This window comes from Alnus glutinosa, chromosome 9, assembly GCF_958979055.1.
Source record: "Alnus glutinosa chromosome 9, dhAlnGlut1.1, whole genome shotgun sequence".
Lineage (NCBI taxonomy): Eukaryota > Viridiplantae > Streptophyta > Magnoliopsida > Fagales > Betulaceae > Alnus > Alnus glutinosa.
Window position 1 is genome coordinate 6,577,292 of NC_084894.1, and position 23,099 is coordinate 6,600,390.

At 35.1% G+C, this 23,099-nt stretch overlaps 2 protein-coding genes across 3 annotated transcripts; one reads left to right on the forward strand and one right to left on the reverse strand.

Moving 5' to 3' along the window:
* Positions 1-2,442: 2,442 nt before the first annotated feature.
* LOC133876675 (transmembrane 9 superfamily member 5-like) lies at positions 2,443-6,538 on the reverse strand. Its single transcript, XM_062314934.1, has 7 exons — positions 6,332-6,538; positions 6,189-6,229; positions 5,260-5,845; positions 5,038-5,169; positions 4,115-4,271; positions 3,538-4,022; positions 2,443-2,713 (listed from the first exon to the last, which is right to left on the reverse strand). The coding sequence occupies exons 1-7, from the start codon at positions 6,487-6,489 to the stop codon at positions 2,497-2,499; spliced, it is 1,776 nt and encodes a 591-aa protein (XP_062170918.1). The 5' UTR covers positions 6,490-6,538; the 3' UTR covers positions 2,443-2,496.
* An 8,757-nt stretch (positions 6,539-15,295) lies between these two features.
* LOC133877513 (transcription factor TGA9) lies at positions 15,296-22,589 on the forward strand. Of its 2 annotated transcripts, XM_062315851.1 has the most exons (13): positions 15,296-15,599; positions 15,690-15,842; positions 16,005-16,096; positions 16,477-16,556; positions 16,856-17,092; positions 18,036-18,080; positions 18,192-18,251; positions 18,375-18,452; positions 18,601-18,649; positions 19,362-19,633; positions 19,766-19,987; positions 21,983-22,125; positions 22,212-22,589. In XM_062315851.1, exons 2-13 carry the CDS (start codon positions 15,733-15,735, stop codon positions 22,300-22,302), a joined length of 1,479 nt encoding a protein of 492 aa, XP_062171835.1. In that variant the 5' UTR covers positions 15,296-15,599; positions 15,690-15,732; the 3' UTR covers positions 22,303-22,589. The 2 variants fall into 2 exon arrangements, with proteins under 2 accessions (XP_062171835.1, XP_062171836.1); XM_062315852.1 differs by lacking the exons at positions 15,296-15,599; positions 15,690-15,842; positions 16,005-16,096 and adding an exon at positions 16,237-16,390.
* The last annotated feature ends 510 nt before the right edge of the window (positions 22,590-23,099 follow it).

Genomic DNA, 23,099 nt, shown 5'->3' on the forward strand with positions numbered 1-23,099 from the left:
GAATGAGATATGTTCTTTGAAGTATGTTACAAGCGCGTGCTTTTTATAAATGCTATTAAAAAAGTATGGAGTAGTGCCATTTGGCACACTTTCATCTCACTATAGTCCGATTTTTGTGCCCACGTGGCACATGTTTTTTTTTTTTAAACAAAAAAATTATGAAAGCTTATCAAACACGCATCACCGCATTTCCACTACAGGTTATTCCCTTTTTTGAAAACATTTTCACCAAAATTTTCAAACTCTCCCTCCCAACCCAAAATCTTCAACTCACTGCCACCCAAAATTTTTCATCGGGTGAAGGACGGTAGGCTGGAAAACGAGAAAAAATGCCTGAAAAAGGGAGAGCACGCCAAAAATTGGGAAAAAAAAAAAAAAAAAAAAAAAAAAGCCAGATGCAAGGGGGGAGAGAGATCGATGGGGGGAGCAGAAATCGCCGGAGATAGAGAGATGGGTTGGTCCAAATCTTACCAGTACCAGTGCTGGTAAGGACGGCCGGCCAGAGAGAGAGAGAGGGGAAACCATGCGTGTTTTAGATTATGCGTCATTAGAAAGCTTTCATATAATTTTATTTTTTTAAAAAAAAAAAAATGAGCCACGTGGGCACGAAAGTCAGACTATAGTGAGATGAAAGTGTGCCGAATAACACTACTCAACATGCTATTAAAAAAATATGTATTTCTCACATACTAATGATAGAAAAATGCTAGAACATTTTTTGGTATTCTTCTGGTGTTCTCTTGGAATGGCATCGATGTAATTTTTTTGATTAAAAAATTACATCTATGCCATTTTAGAAGAACGTTAGGAGAATATCAGGAGATGCTCTAGCATTCCTCTTAATGATATATGTATTCTTAAAAGTTAATTTATAGAAAATTTTGGTCCAAATATATATATATACACTAGCGGTACCTAGATTTAACCTTTTATGAACTCACTATTTAGGGATTAAAATTGATTAAATCATCAAATTAATCCCTTTGTACAATTGTCGTCATAATTTTTATAGAAATCGTGACGCCATGTTTATTGAAGTGTTACCTAAAATTGACACGTGGCAAAGAAACTAAAAAATGAAATAATGAAAATGAAGGAAAAATGAGAGGAGGGAGGTAGGCAAGTCACCTTTCACTGGAGGGGTGGATGGGCAGCCACCCTTCACTTCATGGATGGTTGTGTTAGTGGGTTGCCCCGCCTACCCACTCTGATCCACTCACACCATCACGGTAGAGGGGTGTGGGTATTTATATATATTATTATTACTTCTCTTGCGACTTGTGAGTTTGGGTTCTTTTTTTTTTTTTTTTTGACATGTCCACATAAGAAGGGGAGGGGGGATTCGAACTAATGACAATGACCTCCGCTTCATAAGACGTGGTCTCCAACCGATTGAGCTACCTAAGGCGTGATTCTTTATGGTTTTTAAGCAGTGTACATGTGTAGGCTTTCTCTGATTTTTAGACCGTTTATTATTTGAGGATTGCTTGTGGATCCTTCTTTTTTTCTTGCTGGGATTTTTTAATATATTCTTACTTGTATTAAAATAAAAATAAATAGTTTCTTATAAAAAAAAAATGAAGAAGAAAATTAATTTATCCATCCAAAAAAAAGAAAATTAATTTCTCGCTCTCGGATCTCTTCTACTATAGGCGGGATCTCTTCTACTCATATTATAATCGTTGAGTCAACCCCCTTTCATGCAGATTACCTCCTCCCTGTCTGCCTGAATTCTATCTGTGATGCATCCTTCATTAGCTCAGAGAAAGAGCAGCCTGTGAGGTTTGTGGGGGCTTAAGGGGCCTTCTTACATGATTGTAGAGCTGCCAAAAAGGCACCTAATCACTTGGAAAAGATTCCAGACATCCCAAAATAATTTTAAATCGTACGTTTTGAAATCACAAATCCAAATGAACCTTTCATATCAGGATGCTGTTTACGTTTTAACCAAAAAGAAGAAAGGTTCCAGACATTCCAAAAACTGCACTTTCTTATTTCTTGAAGCAATCCATTATTTCATTCGCATCCTTTTTGGTCAAAATAACGTGCAAAATACAACTTGTCAACTTCCATTTAATCTTTGTTACTATTCTCTCTACAAGTCTAGATATAGAACTACATATCTCTGATGACAATTGCACAAAGCACACAATATATTCTTTTAAAAAAAATTCTAAAATATGCATCCCAATAGCCAAACATGTTTTATTTATGTGCAATTTTCTGTATCCAATATGTTTTTCATACACCAATAGCTGTGTTCTTATGTGCATAGATAAATACATGCTATGCTGCACACTTTTAACTGATAATAACCTTAATTTCTCTAGGTATATAATGACGGTCACAATTTTCGCCAAGCTATGATCTTCTCCAATTAGAAGGAAGAATGCATATCACATGTACATATGCTATGCATTATATTAATGGTGGTAGCGACAATGAGAGAAAGATGGAGAATTGTATTAATGGTATCACTTGAATGCACAAGAATATTCATTCGCTTTTAACAGCACGGTATATATGGCGAACAAACATTAAGGAAGCACAAAAACTGATTGTGCCGAGAATCAGGAAGAATGCATAGCACATGCAAGCATTATAGCCAATAAAGAAGGATAGCTGCATGAAACTGTTCATATTTGACCTGGCATAGAAGTAGATACAATAGCCAAACATAAAAATGGCTGTTGAGCCCCCACACAACACCGATCTGCATCAGCCAGACAAAATACAGTATGAGTATACAACAAACTAATGAAAAATAAAGAAGAAGATCAAGTCTTTCATTTGATGAGGAAGCAATAACAACATATAGATCATGCATAGAACCTAATTCGAGCTACTTAACATTGTGTACGGCTTTTACATTTTGTTGCAAGGTAAATAGAAGGACGAGTCTAAAGTTTCACAAAAATCTTCAAAATAGTGGGCTGCTGATGAGTAATAGGCAGCAATGCAGCATGAAGCAATAAAAAAACATCATTTCAGTTTTAATTTAAAACCCCTCAAAAATGCAGAAAGATACAAATAAAAACATGACCATCCGCTCCTTATTAGCATCTACATGATATAGTCTATAGTAAAACAGATCCTTCAACTTCAAATAAAACATTTGAAAGGAAGCAACCCATATGATATAGCCCATGAAATTTTTTTGTTATCATGTTCCCGCATCTAGTTTTCAAACATCACCAAATTGTTGAAGTTCAAAATTTATCCAAAATATGAAAATACTGATATTGATTCTGTGAAACAGCCTATTTATTATTTTGAGTTTCATGAATAGAAGATGCCACATTTTCGTCCTCAAAAAAATTATCTCAATTTTATTTTCTTAAATTAAGAAACCAATGCATACCCCATTTTATCATCTCCATTTATTATCGTTAGTTTCACATATCCTTGCTGTCGACTATGATTCAAGATCAACCCAAGCACAATAACACAAAGAAAAATAAGACGAGAATCTAAAATGAACAATTATGCCTATATATGTGCCTCTGGGTCTTGTATTGCATGTGCAAGAGAACATACCTCCACCACCACTCATGGTCTTCCACGGAAAGCTGAATATATGTCAAACCAACACTCAGCATTGAAGTTAGTACAATGAGGATGATGAAGGTGATAAATAAGATCCCAGGAAGAGTGAAGATTTTGTAGCCCCACATGCTTGCATATAAGTGGTGCAACTCAAGAACAATTGCACTAAAAGATAAAATACCTGCAATAAACATTTGACAAGGTGTTTTCCGATACCAAGCTAATGGTGGGATCTCTCTGGGATATCGCTTTGTAGCACACGGTGCTTGAAATTCAGACCTAAAACGGTATCCAATCACCCCACCCAAGGCAAGCAATGGAATAGCAACAAGCAAACATACAAGAAGTACCACAATAATGGTGCCAAATGGAAGTGCAGCAGTGGCCCCATAAGATATGGCAACTGTATTAAGAAAAGACACTGCCACAAATAATGGGCCTAGGTACAGAATCCCAGCAAGACGAACACTAGATTCCTGGAATTCAACATTGTTTGTGTCACAAGGGTAGCAAGTTGGAAAAGATATGGCAGACAAAAGAATAAATTAAAGAAACATAAATCACTTACCCATCCAGCCTCGGCAAACTGATTGTGAAAAGAAGCAGCAGTGTACCCCGCAACCGCAGATGTAATTGAATATATCAAGACAATAGAAGTAAGCAGTGCTCCACGATTGTACGGATAGACGACACCAAAAAATGCCAGTAAAAACAAGATGAAAACCCTGAATGGAAAAATATTGAAGGTTTTATAATCATGAGTCAAAATATTGAAAGATTGTTAGTCTTAATCACATAAACGGCCTCTGCAATTGTTAGTCTGTATATTAAGTGCTGGAGCACCAACTTTCTATCCCCACCACAATTTGCCAACTTATGACCTACTAGTGTGCAACATCATCCAATATCATACTATTTTAGAAGCCACAGACAATCTTGCAATAATTTTTGCATTTTCTTTTTTGGTTACATGTATAAATACACACACACACACACACACACACACACACACACACATGTATTTATGTATGCATGTAGAGAAAGAGAGAGAGGGAGAGGGGGGGGGGTGTATAGCTCAATTAATATGCATTAACAAATTCAGTTCATGATGCTGGTTTCGAAAGTACAAAAGCTTGGAGAAGATGACATCCATTCATAGGAGCGCCAGCTGTATGCAGATGCAAGAAATCTGCCTATCAAGATCTGCAAGACTACAGACTATAGAACAGCCGATGTCATAATGACTGCCGGAGGTAATTGGTGGGAAAAGAAAAAAGATTAGCTAGACAGGCAATGCTTTTGGTAACACTCCAATGCATGAGATTAAGGCTACTACAGAATATGTCAACCAAAAACAGGTTAAGTGACATCTGATAAGGTGTCCTTCACAGATAACAGCGTCAATGATGCTACTTAGAGAATAGTCATTGAAACTATAGCTTTCAAAACGAATACAATGGATAAAAAAAAAATTGTTCTAAAATATCTTACAGGGTTAGCAGCTGGGTACCAGTGCCCAAGACAGCACAAAAAAAGGACAAGTTAGGAGGACATCTGAATACATCTCCATGAATGTATTTCCAACCAACCTCCTTATCTTCTTCTTCATCCCCATTAGCGCACCTGCAATACATGAAAAAGATTAGGCCAACAAAGAAAAATAACCAGCTAATAGCTCTACTCAGAACAGAGAATAATAAGCAGTGCAGTTACTTCTTCATATCATTCTTGAGACGCCGCATAAAAAGCAAGGCAAGCAATCCCATCAAGAGTACAATAATTACAATAGAATTAATGAACGAGAACCAATGAATTTTCCGGTGGATCGGCACTAATGAAGCCCTCGTATATTTGTCCATCCTGTTCTCAAACTTAGCTGAGCTCTCATTCCAGTTAACTGAATAAGTGAAAGTAACATCGATTTCAACATCTTCTGTTATATCCACAGCATGGTTTGGATCACTAAAAGCCCGTATTTCTACAACTCGATCCCCATTATAAAGAGCATCAAACTGAACATGTTTAAAGAGATTATACTTGGGGCCCTTCTCACCAAAAACCTCACTCTCTTCAAGTTTTCCAATGAACCCCCATAATGGGAGATCATCATAATACATCTGGAAGTAAAAATCATCATGGACAGCATCCCTGAACTTTGAAACTTCAGCAACTTTAAGCTTCTTCTGGCACAGGGTCTCCCTAGTTTTCTCCTCCCGAAATTTCAACTCATATAGAGCATTGGTCAAACGATCACCATTGAGAACTTCACCAAAGGATTCCTTCTTCCAGATTACTGGATCTGCAAGCCACAAAGTAGAAACTCAATCCTACTTGTACGCGTGAATTCAAGTCAAACTGTCTAATTCAGAGCACATTATGATTCGCCATTGGACATATCGAAGCTCGAAAAAATACCAACACCCATTGGATATTTTCTTACAAGCATGGCTAAGGAAACTACAAAGCTTACAAACTGAAGCGAGTATATTGTATGGTGTCATGTTACCAAGTGTATGCAAGTACATGAAAACATTTCAACACGAACAAAATTGAGATGTGACCCACAAATTGGAAACTCAAAATAATTCTAGTTATCACTGTATGGACAAAATCTAGTGTAGCGCGAAGCTAAAGAGTCTCACCTGGGCTGCAGAACGGCAAGTCATAGTAGTAGTAGGTCACACTGCGAGAGAATAACAGTGAATAAGAACATTAGTATTGGAAAGAAAGATTTGAAACTGCATTGGGAAGAGAGCTGAGATGGGAACCCGAGGAATTGGGGCACCTGGGATCGTTGAGGGGCCCGACTTTGTTGACGAATAAGGGGACGCGATCTCCCACATTGTAGCGATGCCCGCTTGGAGAAGCGGCGGCGGAAGGATCTGTGATGCTCAGCGCTGCGAAGAGCACTGTAAGGACGACGATTTGGCAGGGTTTAGACATAGATGAGGAAGCCAGAGAGAGAGAGAGAGAGAGAGAGAGTTCCGTCAAGACTGTTAGAATACGAAAGAAATGAACTAGTATTGCAGTACGACTTATTTTAAATATCTCATCTTTATTAAATTTTAGAAAAAGTAAAATAAAATTATTTCCTAAAGTTTACCGCATTTCAATTTAATATTCTGGTTTTTAATTTTGAGAATTAGGTTTTTTTTTTTTTTTTTTTTTTAAAAAAAAAAAATTTATAAGTATTTTGAGAATTAGGTTATAATAGATTCATTTTAATGTTTTATATCACTTCATGCCCTCACTTAGGGTGTATAAGTGGTTTCAGTTGCGATTATTCCCTCTTAACTCCATCCGCAACCAATTTATGTGGTTATCATTTTTAAGCAACCACAACCGTTAGGTCATTTGATGGCTAGTGTCTAACCGGCGAATATACAGTTATTCAATGCCCGTTGTTAATCGCTAATATTTTTGAAGTCATTGGCATTATTGGACTCTTTTAGTGTTATGGGCCTCCATTGGGCCTCTTTTTATAACCTATTTTATAATATTTTGTGCCTTTTAGTGTTTTCAAGCCTCTTTTTATGACCTATTTTATAATATTTTGTGCCTTTTTTAGTGTTTTCAAACATTAGAATTCATTGACTTACAATAATACCTATTATTACTATAGAAAATCTCTATCTTTTCACGTTTTCTTATTTTTCTGTGGTAACATCGGTTACAATAGTACCTATTATTACTTTGCTTCCAAATCTACTCCTTGTGAAATACTAATAACATATAATTATTATTTCTAATTAGATTTAATATATATTATAAACTGGTTAGTGGTTATTAATCGCTTTTGTCTATTCCTAAAATCGCTAACCATAGTTGGCCTATGCGGTTAATAGTTATCAGCGGTTAATAACCACCTCATTTGTACACCCCTCGGGCCCTACCCCTAATGCTTAAGTGGCGTGGTCCCATAAAGCATTGGGGAGTGATTGATGCACAACATTTATACAACCACTCACATTGGTGGGACGCATGCATGTGAGTCCCACATACATAGGTCCCACCAATGTGAATGACTGTGTAAATGTTTTGCACAACAATGTTGTGCAAATATCATTTTTCTATAGCATTTTGTGCATCAAGATTGATATTTTGGTTGGGGACCATGCCACATAGGCATTGAGAGATGGGGCTAATGGAGGGTGATGAATATAATTACTCTATTAAATTTTACCCATGTTTCAAATCAATAATTTTATTAAAGAAATGCTATACATACTCAGACTCTCGTTGACTCACACTTCCAAATACACTCTTTAACGTGACACTAAAAATTATCATTAGCTCCAAACTTCAATAGTGATCCATTCAAAATATAATCGTAATTTTTAGTGACATGTCAAGGGAGTGTGCATTTGAAAGTGTGTGTAACACTTCTCTTCTATTAACCTGGCTCTAAAAAATTAATTGTTTGTCTATCACATTGATAAACCAATTCAAACCCATTAACACAACACAACACCTGTTTGCCATGTGTACGTCATGTCATGCACCAAAAATAAAATAAATAAAATAATAATACATATTTTATTATGATTTTGATTTAGTCATTGGATTTTCAATTTTAATGATTAGGTTTTTAAATTTTATCTTAGATTTGAATAGGTCACTCTATTAATCTATCATCTTATCAATTGACAGTGTGTAAAGTCATACCGCTAAATCGATGGCATGTGAATTGTATCTGACATGTCATGTGTCAATTATACGTTTCACTATACAAATTTATATTAAATTACAAATCTAGTTCAAATAAAAAATTATACAATATAAAGTAAAAACAACTTTTTTTTTTTTTTAAAAAAAAAAAAAGCGTAAAGACTGTGGGGAGGCTTCCCCTCAGAACAGAAGTGATTGACCAACCTTCACCATATGAGCGGTGGTCGCCCCTCAAGGCACCCTTCACAAGAGAGAGGAGGGCATCCTCTATGAGGGGAAGCCTCCCCTCACAACTGCCACTCTTTTTTTTTCTTTGTTAAAAAAAATTATTTTAATTTATGGTAGATGTAATGTCCAACTTGGATAAATGTATTATTTGCAATATTCATGTGTTGCTACCGTAACACCCTAGAGAAAATAACGATTTACAGAAATATAAAATTTAAGAGGAAGGGGATAACATGAGGACTTATAATACGTTGTGATCTATAGCAAGTTAAGCAAATATATGCTTGCAAGCTTTGGGGTTGTGACTAGGGAAGAAATCTAAGCTTAAAGGGCTTTGGAAAACCATAATGCCCCAAGTAGTCTCGTTCGAACGAGATACAGAGCCACCTGTCAATCAAAGCAAGCAGGAAAAATGAACGGCAAAGATAAAGTCTTGGATGAGTGGTTTGAAAGGTAGAGCATCTCCAAGTGTTAAGTGGGGATCGAATTGTTGATGTAGATGGACGGCCAATATTTTGTCACGTGCGGAAGAGACTGATTGGACGCTCATTTTAATGCCGATTGATAGGTTTCGCTCGAACAGGCTAATGTGTCGTTTGATCGGAACAGTATCTCCATGCGTCAACTTTTGCATGAAACAACGTGACGATGATTCAACGCAAATTTAAGATGTCTGTATCAGTGCCTTCTAAATGGAGGCATATTTCATTTGAACGCCAATGCACACTCTCGAAAATTTGGCCTATTTAAGACGACTAAACTAAAGGCAAAATGTTGTTTTCTTGCCTTCTTTGTTTTTAAGAGAGAGAGAGAGAGAGGGTATTCTTGAAAGAATAGTAGTCATAGAGTAAGAAGGAAATTTCTAACAAGAGAAATGAAAGACTTTTAACTTGGGGCTTGGAGGTGATTTGAGTAGTGTGTTCGATTAGGATTGAGTGTGTGGAATATAGAAGGAAGATTATGGAAAGAAAAAAAAAAAACAAAAAATTGAGATTCGAAGTTAGTATTTTTGCTCGAATGAGACCTATCTTGTTTGAACTTGGCTGAACCAAAGAGCTTCAGTTGTAAACTTGTAATGCAATCACACTCCATTCGAATTGTTGTTTGTCATTATTCTATACAACTTTTTAAAAAATCAACTATTGAATCTGTATGACTTACATGAATAAAAGTGTGAGTCATACTGATTTATTGACTGATTTTTATAAAAATTGTATGGAAAAAGGACGTTTAGACTTTCTCTTACTTAAAATATGAACATTTATCAAACCTCTTTCTTCGTAATTTTTCCTTAAATAACTCAAAAGTAACACATGAGGTTCAAAGAATTATTTCTTCTTACTTATGAGATTCAAAGATTCTTTTCTTAATTGATTTTAATTAACTTCATGTTATTTTAAATCTTATCCGATGTCTTAATGTTGTACATTGGACAATTCACATGTAACATGGATTTAGAAACTATTCCTTCAAAATTTTTGTCCGAAATTTATAAGATTCAAATTATTAGAATTTTATAAAATTCGGGAAAAAGAATGAGAGAGAGGTTGGGCTTGAGGTGCTTGAAATGGATTGGAATTCACAATTAATATTAATTGAGATATGCTATTTAATATTCTCTTGTCTTTCTCATATTCTTCTTTACTGACGTGACATTGCCAATTCACCTTTAGATCAATCTTAATTAAAAAAAAAAAAATCGAATAGTGAATTGACAATGCCACATAGCGGAGAATGACAAGAGAATATAAAGTAGCATTTCTCGTAATAATTTGGACAGATAATGTGAGAGAGTTTATATAAAATTCACTTATTTAGAAAAATGGTAGGATGCCCTGCCACCTACCCAGATAAGTGACAATTACCTATTTGTCCAGGTAATTGGATTGGGATTCATAACAAATACTCAGCCAAATTGTAATTTAGACATAATATGAGGGAATCCACGTCATTCTCCAAAGCCAAAATAAAATAAAATCCTTTTGTTATTTTTTTTTTTAAATAAAATAAAATAAAATACAAAGCCAAAAGATATTGTGTGTACAATTTGTATATAAAATATGTACAAATAATATAACTCTTTTGATGGGACTGGAATGTAGATATGTTTCCTTTGGTGTTAAGGGAAGTTATATATATATGTAATTGGTTTTGAGAGTTTATTGCATTGGTGGGATCAAGATGGACACACCAAAAAGTAGGGAGGGAGGTGAAGGGGACACAAGTTGATGATTTTGACAATTTTATGAATTAATACTTAGTGCTCAGCTTTCCTGCATTATTTGTTTTCGATCTGTAAATCTTACATAGATTCTTACTGTGAAAAAAAATATTCGAAAAATCTTATATGCTTAGGTTTGTTAGTAGGATCTGAAAAGTAACTAAATATCTACTTTATTACTTTCTTTTTAAAAAAATCTACTTAATGGTAGAAAGTAAATCTTGTTTTATTAATGTTAATTACACAATTTATTGCTCTTTGTGGTTATTTTGTGAAAATTTAAAATGATAGTTGTTGGTAGAATTGATTGCACTCGATAGTCTAGTTAAGGAGATATGTAAAGACAGGAAAAAAGCATGGCTAACTTGTCGGAGGTGTCGACAAAGAACACTCTGATGCTTAAGTTAGTGTGGGATTTTAGAGGGGAATGGAAAGCTATAATGATGGTAAAGGCTTAATTAGTTGTTTTTCTTTTTTAGCGGACTCCAATTTATAGGAAAGAAGATGTAGTAACCTAGGCCCACGTGGCACCATCCGATTGGAGAACATATTACTGATACAAACTACTTACCTTTGGGCGTCTGTATCATGTCAATACTGAATGGGTTGCCTGGACACTTGAAATTTTTTGTATGGACTATTTACTCATGGGCACCCGACATCTTATCAGTATGAACTACCTCGCCGGGGTGTGTGGCAGACAGGTTCATCATAATTCGTGACATGGGTGGTGGCGGCCGACAAACACTACCCTTGCCACTGTTGTCAGAGTGGTCTTATGAGCACTTATCGGTGGTCCCCTTGCAACGTGTATATCGGGCTGTGGACCGTCCATCGGCAACTCCCTCAAGGGAGGAGGTTAACCCGCTGGCACTAGCCCTCATCGGCCAACGGACACAACCCAACTCGAGGGCAAATTAATAAGCTTTGCTAAGCTTGAGTGGGCCTTTCATAGGGGAGTGGGCCTTTAATAAATAGTACCACCTATGGTTACGGAGTTAATATGATATACATTGTTGCGATTGAGAGACAGACGATGCACTATTGTGGGAGTTCTTAATTTATATGTGACTTGACACCCACTGATAGACAATGAAACTGGCACCTTAAAAGGACTTTATATATATATATATATATATGCCCTCGAGTTTGGTATGGTGTTCCATCACCGCCTCTTCAATTGTTTATCATATCTTGGATTATTACCAAAACTTGGTTTACATGCTATCCTCGAGAGTTTACACCTTTGATGGGCTAGCTGTTCCTGTGGCTGCACAGGCTTCTCTCTTTATTTTGAGAGACATGTTACATGCTCAATACTTTGTACATTTTTTTTTTACATTATTTTTTTAAATCAACTATTAAATTTATAGGATTCACATGTGATGTGCAAAAATCATTTCTCTGATTTTGATGAATGGAATAAATCTCAAAGCCCATACGGATCTTTATTTTGATGAATGCATTGCATCTTCAATACATGTTTTGTAATGACATAATTAGAGCCCAACTTCCATGTTTTGAATCCATGACACTACTTTGGTGATGTTTTGAACCAGTAGGATCGATATTCAAATTGGGTTGGAGAAAAATTATTTTAATTCAGTCTATAAATTGATGTATGTTATTAAAATATATATTTTTTACATATATTTTTAAGAAAACACGTAGAAATTACATGGTTTAAGAAGGATATAGATCGATGTCAGTTTAATAGATTGTACCGAACGGACTAGTATTTATGGATTAAGATCCTCTACAATTTTAAAGAAATTTTAGATTCTCAAATTATGTGAATTCATGCCCTTTTTTACATTGAACAACATAAAAAATGCTACATATTAAAGATATAATATGCTATTGAGGCAACTAAACAAAAAAAAAAAAAAAAAAAATCATTCGAAAAGGCTTTTTCTTCACTTTTGAAGAGACGATTTTTCTTTACTATACCAAAACACAATCTTTTGCTCAACTTTTATACGACATAAAGTGTAAGAACGTGATAAAAATATATTAAATTCTCATTGTTAATATGTCACATTTTTAATATGTAGCATTTTTCATGTTATTCGATGAACAAAAAGAACTAAATTTAAGTAATTTGAGAATCTAGAATTTTAAAAAAATTGTATAGAATCGTAATCCGGTATTTAGTGGGGGCTGGTTTTAACATTTATTAGCTCTCAAGTACGTGGGCTTGTTCCCCAAAGACCATTTCTAGGCCACAATTAAGAGAAACCCCATTTGTTTTAATGCGCTTTTGCACTTTACAGAAGGTCAAATGATGTCCCCAGTTGACCAGAAGGGAAGGATATCTACACAAAATCTTACCATTTAAGAGTATGAGTTCTGTTCTTCAACAGTTTGTAGAGACGATTAAAGTGGTCAGCATTCAGCAACTGCTTTCTTGCACGCTATTATGGAAAACCCCCTGCCAATTCTGCTTACTAATATTATATTGGACAAATTTTACGAGAAAATTTTCTTCCAATTTGGTCTATATGTTTGCGAGAATCACATTTTTAAGATCACGTATCAATTTAATAGACTGAATTAAAAGACCGGCTCGTGAGTGATTCGGGTTGCTTCAGCCTTGTAGGGTGTTTCCAAGTGGCCGCTTGACCATTTAAGCAACCTAATCCAACATGTGAATGATTCAGGAATGACTAAATTGCATGGAATAGACTGTGGGATTCATTACTTGTTGAAAACAAATTTATGATTGATTTGGATGTAGAGTTAAAAAACAGGGGTACCTGTCACATGTTTCAAACAAAAACCTAAACTGGATATATATATATATTTTTTTTTCATCTGGGGCCCTTTGCTAATCATTGGCCAGCATGATCTTCCCTATAGGTGAATGGTCAACACCATGATCCATTCTAAACCTAGCTACTCCTCATGCCATTTCAGCTACAATTTGCAATTGACATTTGCTTTTGACCTGTATAGGTCTTAAATAGTGTTTCTGATCGAGTTTAAACTCACACGTAAATGAGAGTATTAATCAAATAATTAAAGTTATAATTTTTTTTATTAGTTTAAGCCATTGATACAAATTTAGAATAAAATGCAAGTTGGTCTAGATCGATTAAAGAGATTGAAATTTTTTATTTTTTATTTATTTTTTAAAAAAAGAAGCAATATTATGAGCTTTAGTACTTCTTGCTTAGATAACAAGCAATGACTTAATCCAGTAAAATCGAAATCTTTCAAAGCATAATTAATACTTGGGTTTGATCCAGACCAATCACCTTTCTACAGACACAGGCTACACTGCAGAAAAAGAAGTTATAAAGAACTGCAGTAGTTTGATGAAATGCAAGATCCAGGGATTCTGTAATCCAAGTGTCCCTTAATATCCTCCATAAGAAAAACATGTTCTAAAGTTTATTGAGAACAAAAGTTGCAGACTTTAAAATCATTTTTACCTAATCCATGAACACCTCTCTGTTTAAAAGAAACCCCCTTTTTTTTAAGCCAATCATTGGAATCATCAAGGAATAATTGGTAGAAGGCATATTACCTACAAAGGTAGTAGATGAGCACAATATAAAATATTTGCATCCACCTCTTAATGAGAGATATAATGAGTCCATTACCCGAAAGTCTCTCTCTCTCTCTCTCTCCCTCTCTCTCTCGATATATATATATATATATGTATGTATATAGATATAAAATCCTCAATAATGCTGGTCATGGATATCTAAAATATATAACCAGTCTGGGAATAAAATAATTCTCTCCATCTCTTTCTGTGCCTTTTATTATTAATACAAGCTAGAAAGATAAATAAGGATGCAAGTTAGAAGATTAAGCAAAAGCTTTATGATCAACTAAACAAGCAAAACCACAACAAATGCAGGAATTTAAGAGCTTAACAAGAAACAAAAATGAAATAAGTCTGCCATGAAACCTGCAACTCAGGTGTAGAGGGACAAACAAATTTTCTATTAACGGAAACGAATCTTTAATGTGGCGTGGCATGGTATTAGGTGATGACAGGAAATGGATGTTGACCCATCAACGAAGAGGATAATACCAACCAAATACATCTCAAAAACAGGGATCATATTATACAAGTGGGTTTTGCTTGTGGATTATTATACTCATGTTATGGTTGAAATGGTATGAACAGAGCCTTGGAATAATAATAAAATAACTCTCCTTATCTCTCTGAAAAGGGCCTTAGTTGTCAAAAGTAAACTCAATCCCTCTTTGGGGTGTAAAAAGTTAAAGCTTTTACCATCTTTTGTGAAAGAGGACCTTGTCTTCTCTCCTATTCAATGTTGAATTTATTGGTATTTATTTATGAATAAGTTTTATCTTTCTTCTGCAAGTACTTGCAGCCATGAAGAGCCCCATAAAGGAGCCAATCACAAAGCACAGGCGGTTACAAGAGAGAGAGAGTGGAGTAGGAGTCAGTGATTCGAGTGGGTTCCTGCCAAAGACCCCACCCCTAACATTTTTTCAGTTAATTTGTCCTTTTTTCTTTTCTTTTATTTTTAGTAATTAATTTCGTTTTTTTTTTTTTTTTAATTTTCTTTTTGAAAGCCCCACACGTCCAAGAGAGCGTGAGACAGGTCTGAAAGGACAAGATTTTGTGTACCATGGGATGGGATGAGTTTCAAAATCTGATAAATATATACAACTACAGTGGGTGATAAAGCAGCCTAAACAGACTAATCAGCCAGGTTTCTTCATGGAGAAGGAGAAAAGAAATAGATAGAGACGGCTTGAAAGATCAAAAGGTGCAAAGAGATAAATGTATCTGAGAAAAAGACTGGACCCTCTTTTGGGGCTTACTTAAATATACTTTGACAAGATATCTTTGATCCTTTGCTGCTCTATTCGTCTTTCTCTCTCTCTTTCTCTGACTCTCTCCCTTTTGCTGCCAATAAGAATTCCACATAGAACTCCAAAGACAACTGAGGTAAACAGAAGTGAATTCTTGGAACTACTTCTCCAATTCCTCTGTTTTTTGTTTCTATGGTTTTTATTTCTGCAACATGTTCCCTTTCAGTTCCTTGTTGGAGAAACATGAGAATGGTCTGAAGTGGTCCTGCATGGCGAGTCATAGAGTTGGGGAGACTGGTTTATCCGACTCAGGACCTTCCAATCACCATATCCCTTATTCACTTTTTCATGGAATTAGTGCTCCTTCTACAAGTTTCATGTATGTGGGACAATCTTCTTCATTGTTCCATCAAAATCTAAACTATTTGCCAAACGGGTTTCCTTCATTTTTTCAATTTTTTTTGTTTGTTTGAATTTGATTGGGTTTGTTTGCTTCTCTGCTCATGTCTGACACGGGTCATTTAATTGTTTTCTATCTTAGCAATCAAGAAGGATCTGCTTTTGATTTTGGAGAGCTAGAAGAGGCAATTGTGCTGCAAGGGGTTAAGATAAGAAATGATGAAGCTAAAGCACGTATGCTTCTCTCTCTCTCTCTCTCTCTCTCTCTCTCTCTCTCTCTCTTTATCATTTCTCTTTATTGTGACGTATGATAGGCATAACCAACTCCTAAAAGCAGAGAGAGAGAGAAGGAGAGGGGGGAGGTTTGAATATGTCTACAGAGGGCAAAGTAGGGGAGTTACCATTTCCAATACTGTAATGATTCTGAGGCAAGGGACTCGAGTGGCGTGAGGCTACAAACTTAGAAACCTGACCTCCCCAGCATGATTTACTGACTCCATAACTGCAGAAAAGGGGGATTATAATTAGGTTCCTCCACCTTTTGAGACTTTGAAAAATCTTTGAGTCTTTATTGTGGTGATCGTCTGAAGATTTGGCTTTTGTGATTCTTGCAGCTTTATTCACAGGCAGGCCTGCAGCAACTCTGGAAATGTTCCCTTCATGGCCAACGAGATTCCAGACTACCCCAAGAGTTGTAGGATATAACTTTCTCCATCTTGACCATCTCTTTTCATATGTGTTATGGATAAACATGCTTAAAGGTTGAAGCACAATAGGACATCCCAACCATTCTTTTCACTTACATGGGGCAATTTTCAAATTCCCATTTGCAAAGTTAAAAAACTCTTTTTTTTTTCAGGTGATTTTGATATTGTTTGGGATGAATCTTGGATACCCTTTTGCAAAACGAGTCTTTTGTGGGGACTAAGATTATTTTTGGGATAATTCCCTAGATATCCATTTGAACATTTTTTGGTGGGTTTCTTACTACAGGGAAGTTCAAAATCAGGAGGGGAAAGCACCGACTCAGGATCAGCAGTGAACACTCTTTCAAGCAAAGCTGATCAGGCCCAGTTGGAACCAGAATCTCCTATCAGTAAAAAGGCATCTTCCTCAGATCATCAGGCTTTTGATCAGAAGCATCTACAGCTTCAACAGCAACAAATACACCAAGAGATGACAACTGGACCAGCACATAATCAATCATCTGTCAAAGCACCTCAAGAAAAGGTACTTAAACTACTGTGTTTTAACTGTTAATCTCCCAGTTCTCTCCCTTTCATATCCCCAAAACTCAGGAAAAAGTAGGTATCTTTATTGTTATCATTACTGTTTTGATCTCTCTCTCTCTCTCTCTCTCTCTCGGCATATCTTCGTATACAACAGCACAGATCCCAACAACTCTCAGAAAATCAAAGAAGTGCAGAGTTTCCCTGATTTCTGAACGATTTTCTGATGAGTGTCTGACATGGAGAGAGAGAGTACTGTACGCATAAAAAAGAAAAAAAAAAAAGAGAATCTTCACAGTAGTTACCACTGTTTCTCATTATAATAGTGAGCCACTTTACTCAACTCCTATATCTAAAACAAAAACCTTCTTGTTTTTAGCCTTAGACCAGTTCTGGAATTAGAAACCAAATCCACAAAAAATACCAAAAACAAATGGCAGATAACGATGTCTTTTGCTACCCTTATTACCTTGATGATTACCTGCCTCAAGGGCAGTGCTCAAATCAGTATCACAAATCAGAAATGCTTCCAAGAAATCCTGTGAGCTCTCTAATAATTATTATTTTGTTTTTTGAGAATGATCTCTCCTAAGATACAGCTATCTAATCAATGCTTGAAAACTAGACTAGGAATAAAATGATAGTGGAACCATTTTCTTCATTTTTTTTTTCCTGCTTCCTACTTTAGTTGCTATATAAACTTAAAAGAAAAAAAAAAAAAAAAACTAAAACTAAAAGCTTTTCTTCTGTTTTAGCTCCTTAAAATTAAGCTTAGCTAAAGAATCTGAAAATATTTACTTCAATTAATTTAACTACTGCCTTGCTTTCATTTCTACTCTTACTCTTCCTTTCTAAAATCATTTACAAGAGATTGGCTATATATTCTCGTATTTAGTCAAAACTTATTTTTAATTTTTCCTTTGATTTTTACTTGAATATTGCAGAGGAAGGGAGCTGGTTCAACCTCAGAGAAACATCTTGATGCCAAGGTTCTGAAACATACTTCTTTTTTTTCTTTAATTTTGTTTTCTTAATTTCCAAAATTTGTATACTTCAAGGTGTTGATATTTTGAGCTGAAATCACTGAGCATTGCTTTCAGACATTGAGACGTCTAGCTCAAAACAGAGAGGCTGCAAGGAAAAGTCGTCTCAGGAAAAAGGTATGTATGACAGTTACTTTGCTGGAATATTATGGTTAATTTCCTACTTTCCTTCACCTTTGAGGTTTAAATGTTAGAATCTGACAAAACAAATTTGTTTTCTCTCTCTCTCTCTCTAAACAGGCTTATGTGCAACAGCTAGAGTCAAGTAGAATAAAGCTTTCTCAGCTTGAACAAGACCTTCAAAGAGCTCGGGCACAGGTTAACTTAATTTTCTACAATTTAGATAAAACTGATCAATTAATATTTCTTAAAATATCATATTTTAAATTATTGACATATTAATTAATTAATTTTTTTTCCCTGGGCAATTAATTAACTAATATAATTATTTTGGGTTGTCTCTTAGGGGCTATTCTTGGGTGGTTGTGTTGGTGCTGGTGCAAATCTCAGCCCTGGTGAGTTTTTTTTTTTTTTTTTTGCTGCTTTTTTCTCTTTGGTCCTAAAACGAAATCTGGTGATTTTTTTTAATGAAACATTGTTATTCTCATATACCAAAGCAGCATATTTTGAAAAGAAAACAAAAAAAAGAAAAGAAAAACTGGTAAGACACACGTGGCGACTAGGGTTAGGTAAAGGGGTTTGTGGGTAAAAGAATTACTAAAAAAAATAAAATTAGACAAAAGCAGCATAATTGAAAATTGGTTCTTTTAAAAATTTGTTGTTTAATTTGTGACTAATGTGGTAAAGTATCTTGTGAATTGTCATGTCAGCACTTTAGCATTAGTACTCTTCTCAATTTGACCAAATTTTCTTTTTTCAAACTCTTTCCCTAATTATTTATTTTGAACAATTTTTGTTGGAAGGTTAAGGAAATGCTAAAATTAAAGGATGACCAGCTGATATTCAAACATAATCTATATATGATTAAATCTCATGGGATTGTTTGGCCTTTTTCAAATATTAAAGCGATTACATCTTGTTTAACTTTCTGTGAATTATTGATCCATGGTGACAACTTTTCCACTTTTAGTAGCTAGCATACAAGCTCATTAATTATTGAGGCACATTCTTAGCCAATTTGTAGGTCCAACTATCTTATACTATTCCATATCATATCATATAACAAAATGATGATTATCATTATTTGTATGATTATTAATCTTGTAGGAGCTGCCATATTTGACATGGAATACGCAAGATGGCTAGAAGACGACCACCGGCTCATGTCGGAGCTCCGGACAGGGTTGCATGCGCATTTATCGGACAGTGATCTTAGGTTAATCATTGATGGATATGTTTCTCACTACGATGAGATTTTCCGGCTCAAGGGAGTGGCTGCCAAATCTGATGTATTCCACCTCTTTACTGGGATGTGGATTACTCCAGCCGAGCGATGCTTCCTATGGATAGGTGGTTTTAGGCCCTCTGAACTTATCAAGGTTTGGATTAATTTTCTATTGCATTCATTTTTTTTTTCCTTTTTAAAATTAATATATTCTACGTGTGAGCTTTTCATTTCAATTAACTATTTTATGTGTTCGCCTTTCATTTCTTTTTTGGACGTTAATCAGGTGTTAATAGGTCAATTAGACCCACTAACAGAACAGCAAGTGATAGGGATTTACAACCTCCAACAGACCTCAACACAGGCTGAGGAGGCTCTCTCGCAGGGCCTGGAACAGCTCCAGCAGTCTCTTGTCGACACCATTGCCGGTGTCCCGCTTGTCGACGGCATGCAACAGATGGCTGTCGCCTTAAGCAAGCTTGCCAATCTTGAAGGCTTCGTCCGGCAGGTAATCAAACCCATTGTCGAATTCTTTATTGGTCTCAGTTCTTACATTGAGAACACTTTGATCGATCCGTTTACCATACATATTAACATAGTTTAAAGACAAAAACCATGGCATTTTGAAATTTATGGACATTTGCATGCGTCATGCACATCAAACACCTGCACCTTATGTTACAAGTTTGTATGATCTATATCATATATTGTTTCGCTAAAAGTTTTATAATATATATGTTTTTTTATTTTTTATTTTGAACAAATATATGCTTATTTATTACAAAATAATTGTATTAAATAATATGTAATTTATGATTTGTTTTTTATTTCTTTGTTTAAAATGTGTAGATCATGAGCTAGCTAGTGTATAGTAATTAATGATTTTTAGGGTTAAATAATTTTTTAGTACCTTTAGTTTGACTCGAAATCAGACAAATCCGTCGGTTACAAAAAGTGTCATAGATGGGACCAGTAGTAATCCGATAAACACAGATAATACTACTTTTATCCATGTTCAAACCAATCAACAACTGCTACGTCAAACCTAAGGGGGCGGCGTAATTCATGCACCACCTTGCTATGTGTAAGGTGTGGAAAAGGAACAGAAAATCAAGATTTTCACAAGCAAGACCTTCTAATCAGAGACTCATATGTGTCAAGTAGAAAAGGATATATTGACATAGATAACTTGTTCCCACGTTAAGCATATATATATATAGTGATCATGAACTCTAGGTGAAAATGATATTATTCCAATATTATTGTGATAGAAAATTAAACTTGAAACTTCTTGGTCCCATTTTTCATACTCGCAAATTCTAGCTTCTTCTTGGTCTGACAATTATGGATGTCATCAAGCTAATTAAAAACCATGGAAGTGTTCAAATTCTAGATGGTTTATAGAGTAATCTCCGCTTGTCAACACTTAAAAAGTAATAGAATATGAATATCTCACCTAACATCCTCTTGCCGGCTATGTGACCACTAGGGTTACTTTTTTTCTTAGACCATTATCGATCCTGCTTTTCTGTGTCGCACCACAGTGAGGTCAAGATGAGACCTCGATCGATCGGTAGGTTAACAAATTAAGTAGTTCAAATGTTTCCTTCCTAGCCTTGTTTTGCGCCGCAATTCAAAGTTAACAAGTTTAAGCTAGGGCATGCAGGAGTCCCCTGGAGGCCAGGTTATAACTCTATCATGACCTCAGCTTGATCGATCTAATTAACATTTTTATTTGAGTATTATATATATAGTTAACCTTTTAGCAGCTCTTCTGATCATATATTTGATGGGTGATCCAACCGTCCAACACTACCTGATGATCATGAGTATATCAGTTGACCCTGATTGTGTCTTTGTCAACTTTGAGAGTCATGATGATCACATATATATTATGTAAATTTGTAAATGATGATCAGGATCGATCGCCTCCACTACATGTCTGCCATGTGTACGGTGGATTATTGTCTATTTCTATGGGGAATATATATATATATATTGCTTTTAATTGCTGCTAAGAAGTCTATCAGGACGTTGACTGCTAGGGTTTTTGATGTGGTTTTTTCATCTTCTAAGGTGTCCATCAAAAGTTGGTTTGAAAGTGATGCCTGTTGAAATAAAAACCCTAGCTACACCTATCAACAAAACTTTTAAAATAATTTTGGGGGAATATATGTACTAATTAATTAAATAATTAATTCATAATTTTTTAGCTTTCTTCTAGCCATCTTTCTATTCTATTGGAATAGTCCAAATTCATAGAATAGTCCAAATTCATAAGTTTCAACCTCTTTGAAATGTTTAGTTTAATTATGTCCATATGCCCTTGTCCTAGCTAGCTAGGGACATATTTCAACCCTACATATACGGTTGTTGTGGTTCGATATATATAATATATATATGTTTGTGATCGAGAGAGATTATATATATCTTTATTTTTAATTAATCATGCACAATTAATTACTAATTTGGTTCATTAATTTATTTATGATTTGAAATTAAGGCTGATAACTTGAGACAACAAACCCTTCATCAATTGCGTCGAATATTGACAGTCCGACAAGCAGCACGATGTTTTCTTGTAATTGGCGAGTATTATGGCCGCCTTCGAGCCCTTAGTTCCCTTTGGGCATCTCGACCACGAGAGTAAGATCAAACACGTACAATTATATCTACTTTTTGAATAGTTCTAATTATTCAAATTAATTAATCACCTATTAATTGATGTGCAGGAGCTTGATGAGTGAAGAAAACTCGTGCCAAACAACCACAGATTTGCATAATATTGTTCAACATTCACAGAATCATTTCTCAAGCTATTGAAGGAGATCCCACTAGCTAGAGCCACAAAGCTAAGCTGCCAATGAATTACAAATCCTTATCTTCTTGCTTTCATGGCGCTGATGGATTTCTTGATCAAGATACTTTAGAGGAGATAGGACATTTCTTCTTTTATCTTCTTTATATCTTCTGCTTTTTATTATCTTTATGTTAATTAGTATGTTATCTTGTATATATATATATATATATATAATTAATTTTATGTGTATGAGGAAGCTTCGACTTGCTTAAAGAATGAGAAAAAAGAAATGAAGTGTGATCAGTATACACATCCATCTCGTGTCTCTTTCCTTCCTTTTTTTTTTTTTTGTGTATTTTTTTTTTCTTCTAATTAATTAAACTACCATCTTCCATCTAATTGGCTCTTGAATGATGTAGAGGCCAAAACACAAAAGGGAGAGAGAGAGAGAGAGATGATTATATGAAGTGGTTGTGAGGAAGAGTAATATTCTAATAGAAAGAACAAATCGACGAAAGAATAAAAACTCAAAACATTGTCGTTTCTTAATGGGCGTTGTACAAAAAAATGTAGTGGGAAAATAGATAGAGGTTAGGTGGTGGAACTTTCATTTATATCAACTGGTTATAAGTGCGATTATTGTAATGCAAAAAGACGAGGGAGAGTTCCTTTCATTCTAATTGTATAAACCAACAACTTGCAGGAATTAATGGTGGCCAAAGTTAATTAGACGGGAAAATGGAAATTAAAAAAGAGAGAAGAAGAAGGTAGATGGGAAAATGCATGCATGAGATCACTATATAGATGATGAATGTAACAG

Coding starts and splice junctions, on each gene's coding strand:
- LOC133876675 (XM_062314934.1), bottom strand. CDS start 6,489: ATGTCTAAACCCTGCCAAATCGTCGTCCTTACAGTGCTCTTCGCAGCG. Junction 6,230..6,331: donor GGGCCCCTCAACGATCCCAG/GTGCCCCAATTC, acceptor ATTCTCTCGCAG/TGTGACCTACTACTACTATG. Junction 2,714..3,537: donor GACCATGAGTGGTGGTGGAG/GTATGTTCTCTT, acceptor TGGCTGATGCAG/ATCGGTGTTGTGTGGGGGCT.
- LOC133877513 (XM_062315851.1), top strand. CDS start 15,733: ATGGCGAGTCATAGAGTTGGGGAGACTGGTTTATCCGACTCAGGACCT. Junction 18,081..18,191: donor AGAAACATCTTGATGCCAAG/GTTCTGAAACAT, acceptor CATTGCTTTCAG/ACATTGAGACGTCTAGCTCA. Junction 19,988..21,982: donor TTGAAGGCTTCGTCCGGCAG/GTAATCAAACCC, acceptor TTTGAAATTAAG/GCTGATAACTTGAGACAACA.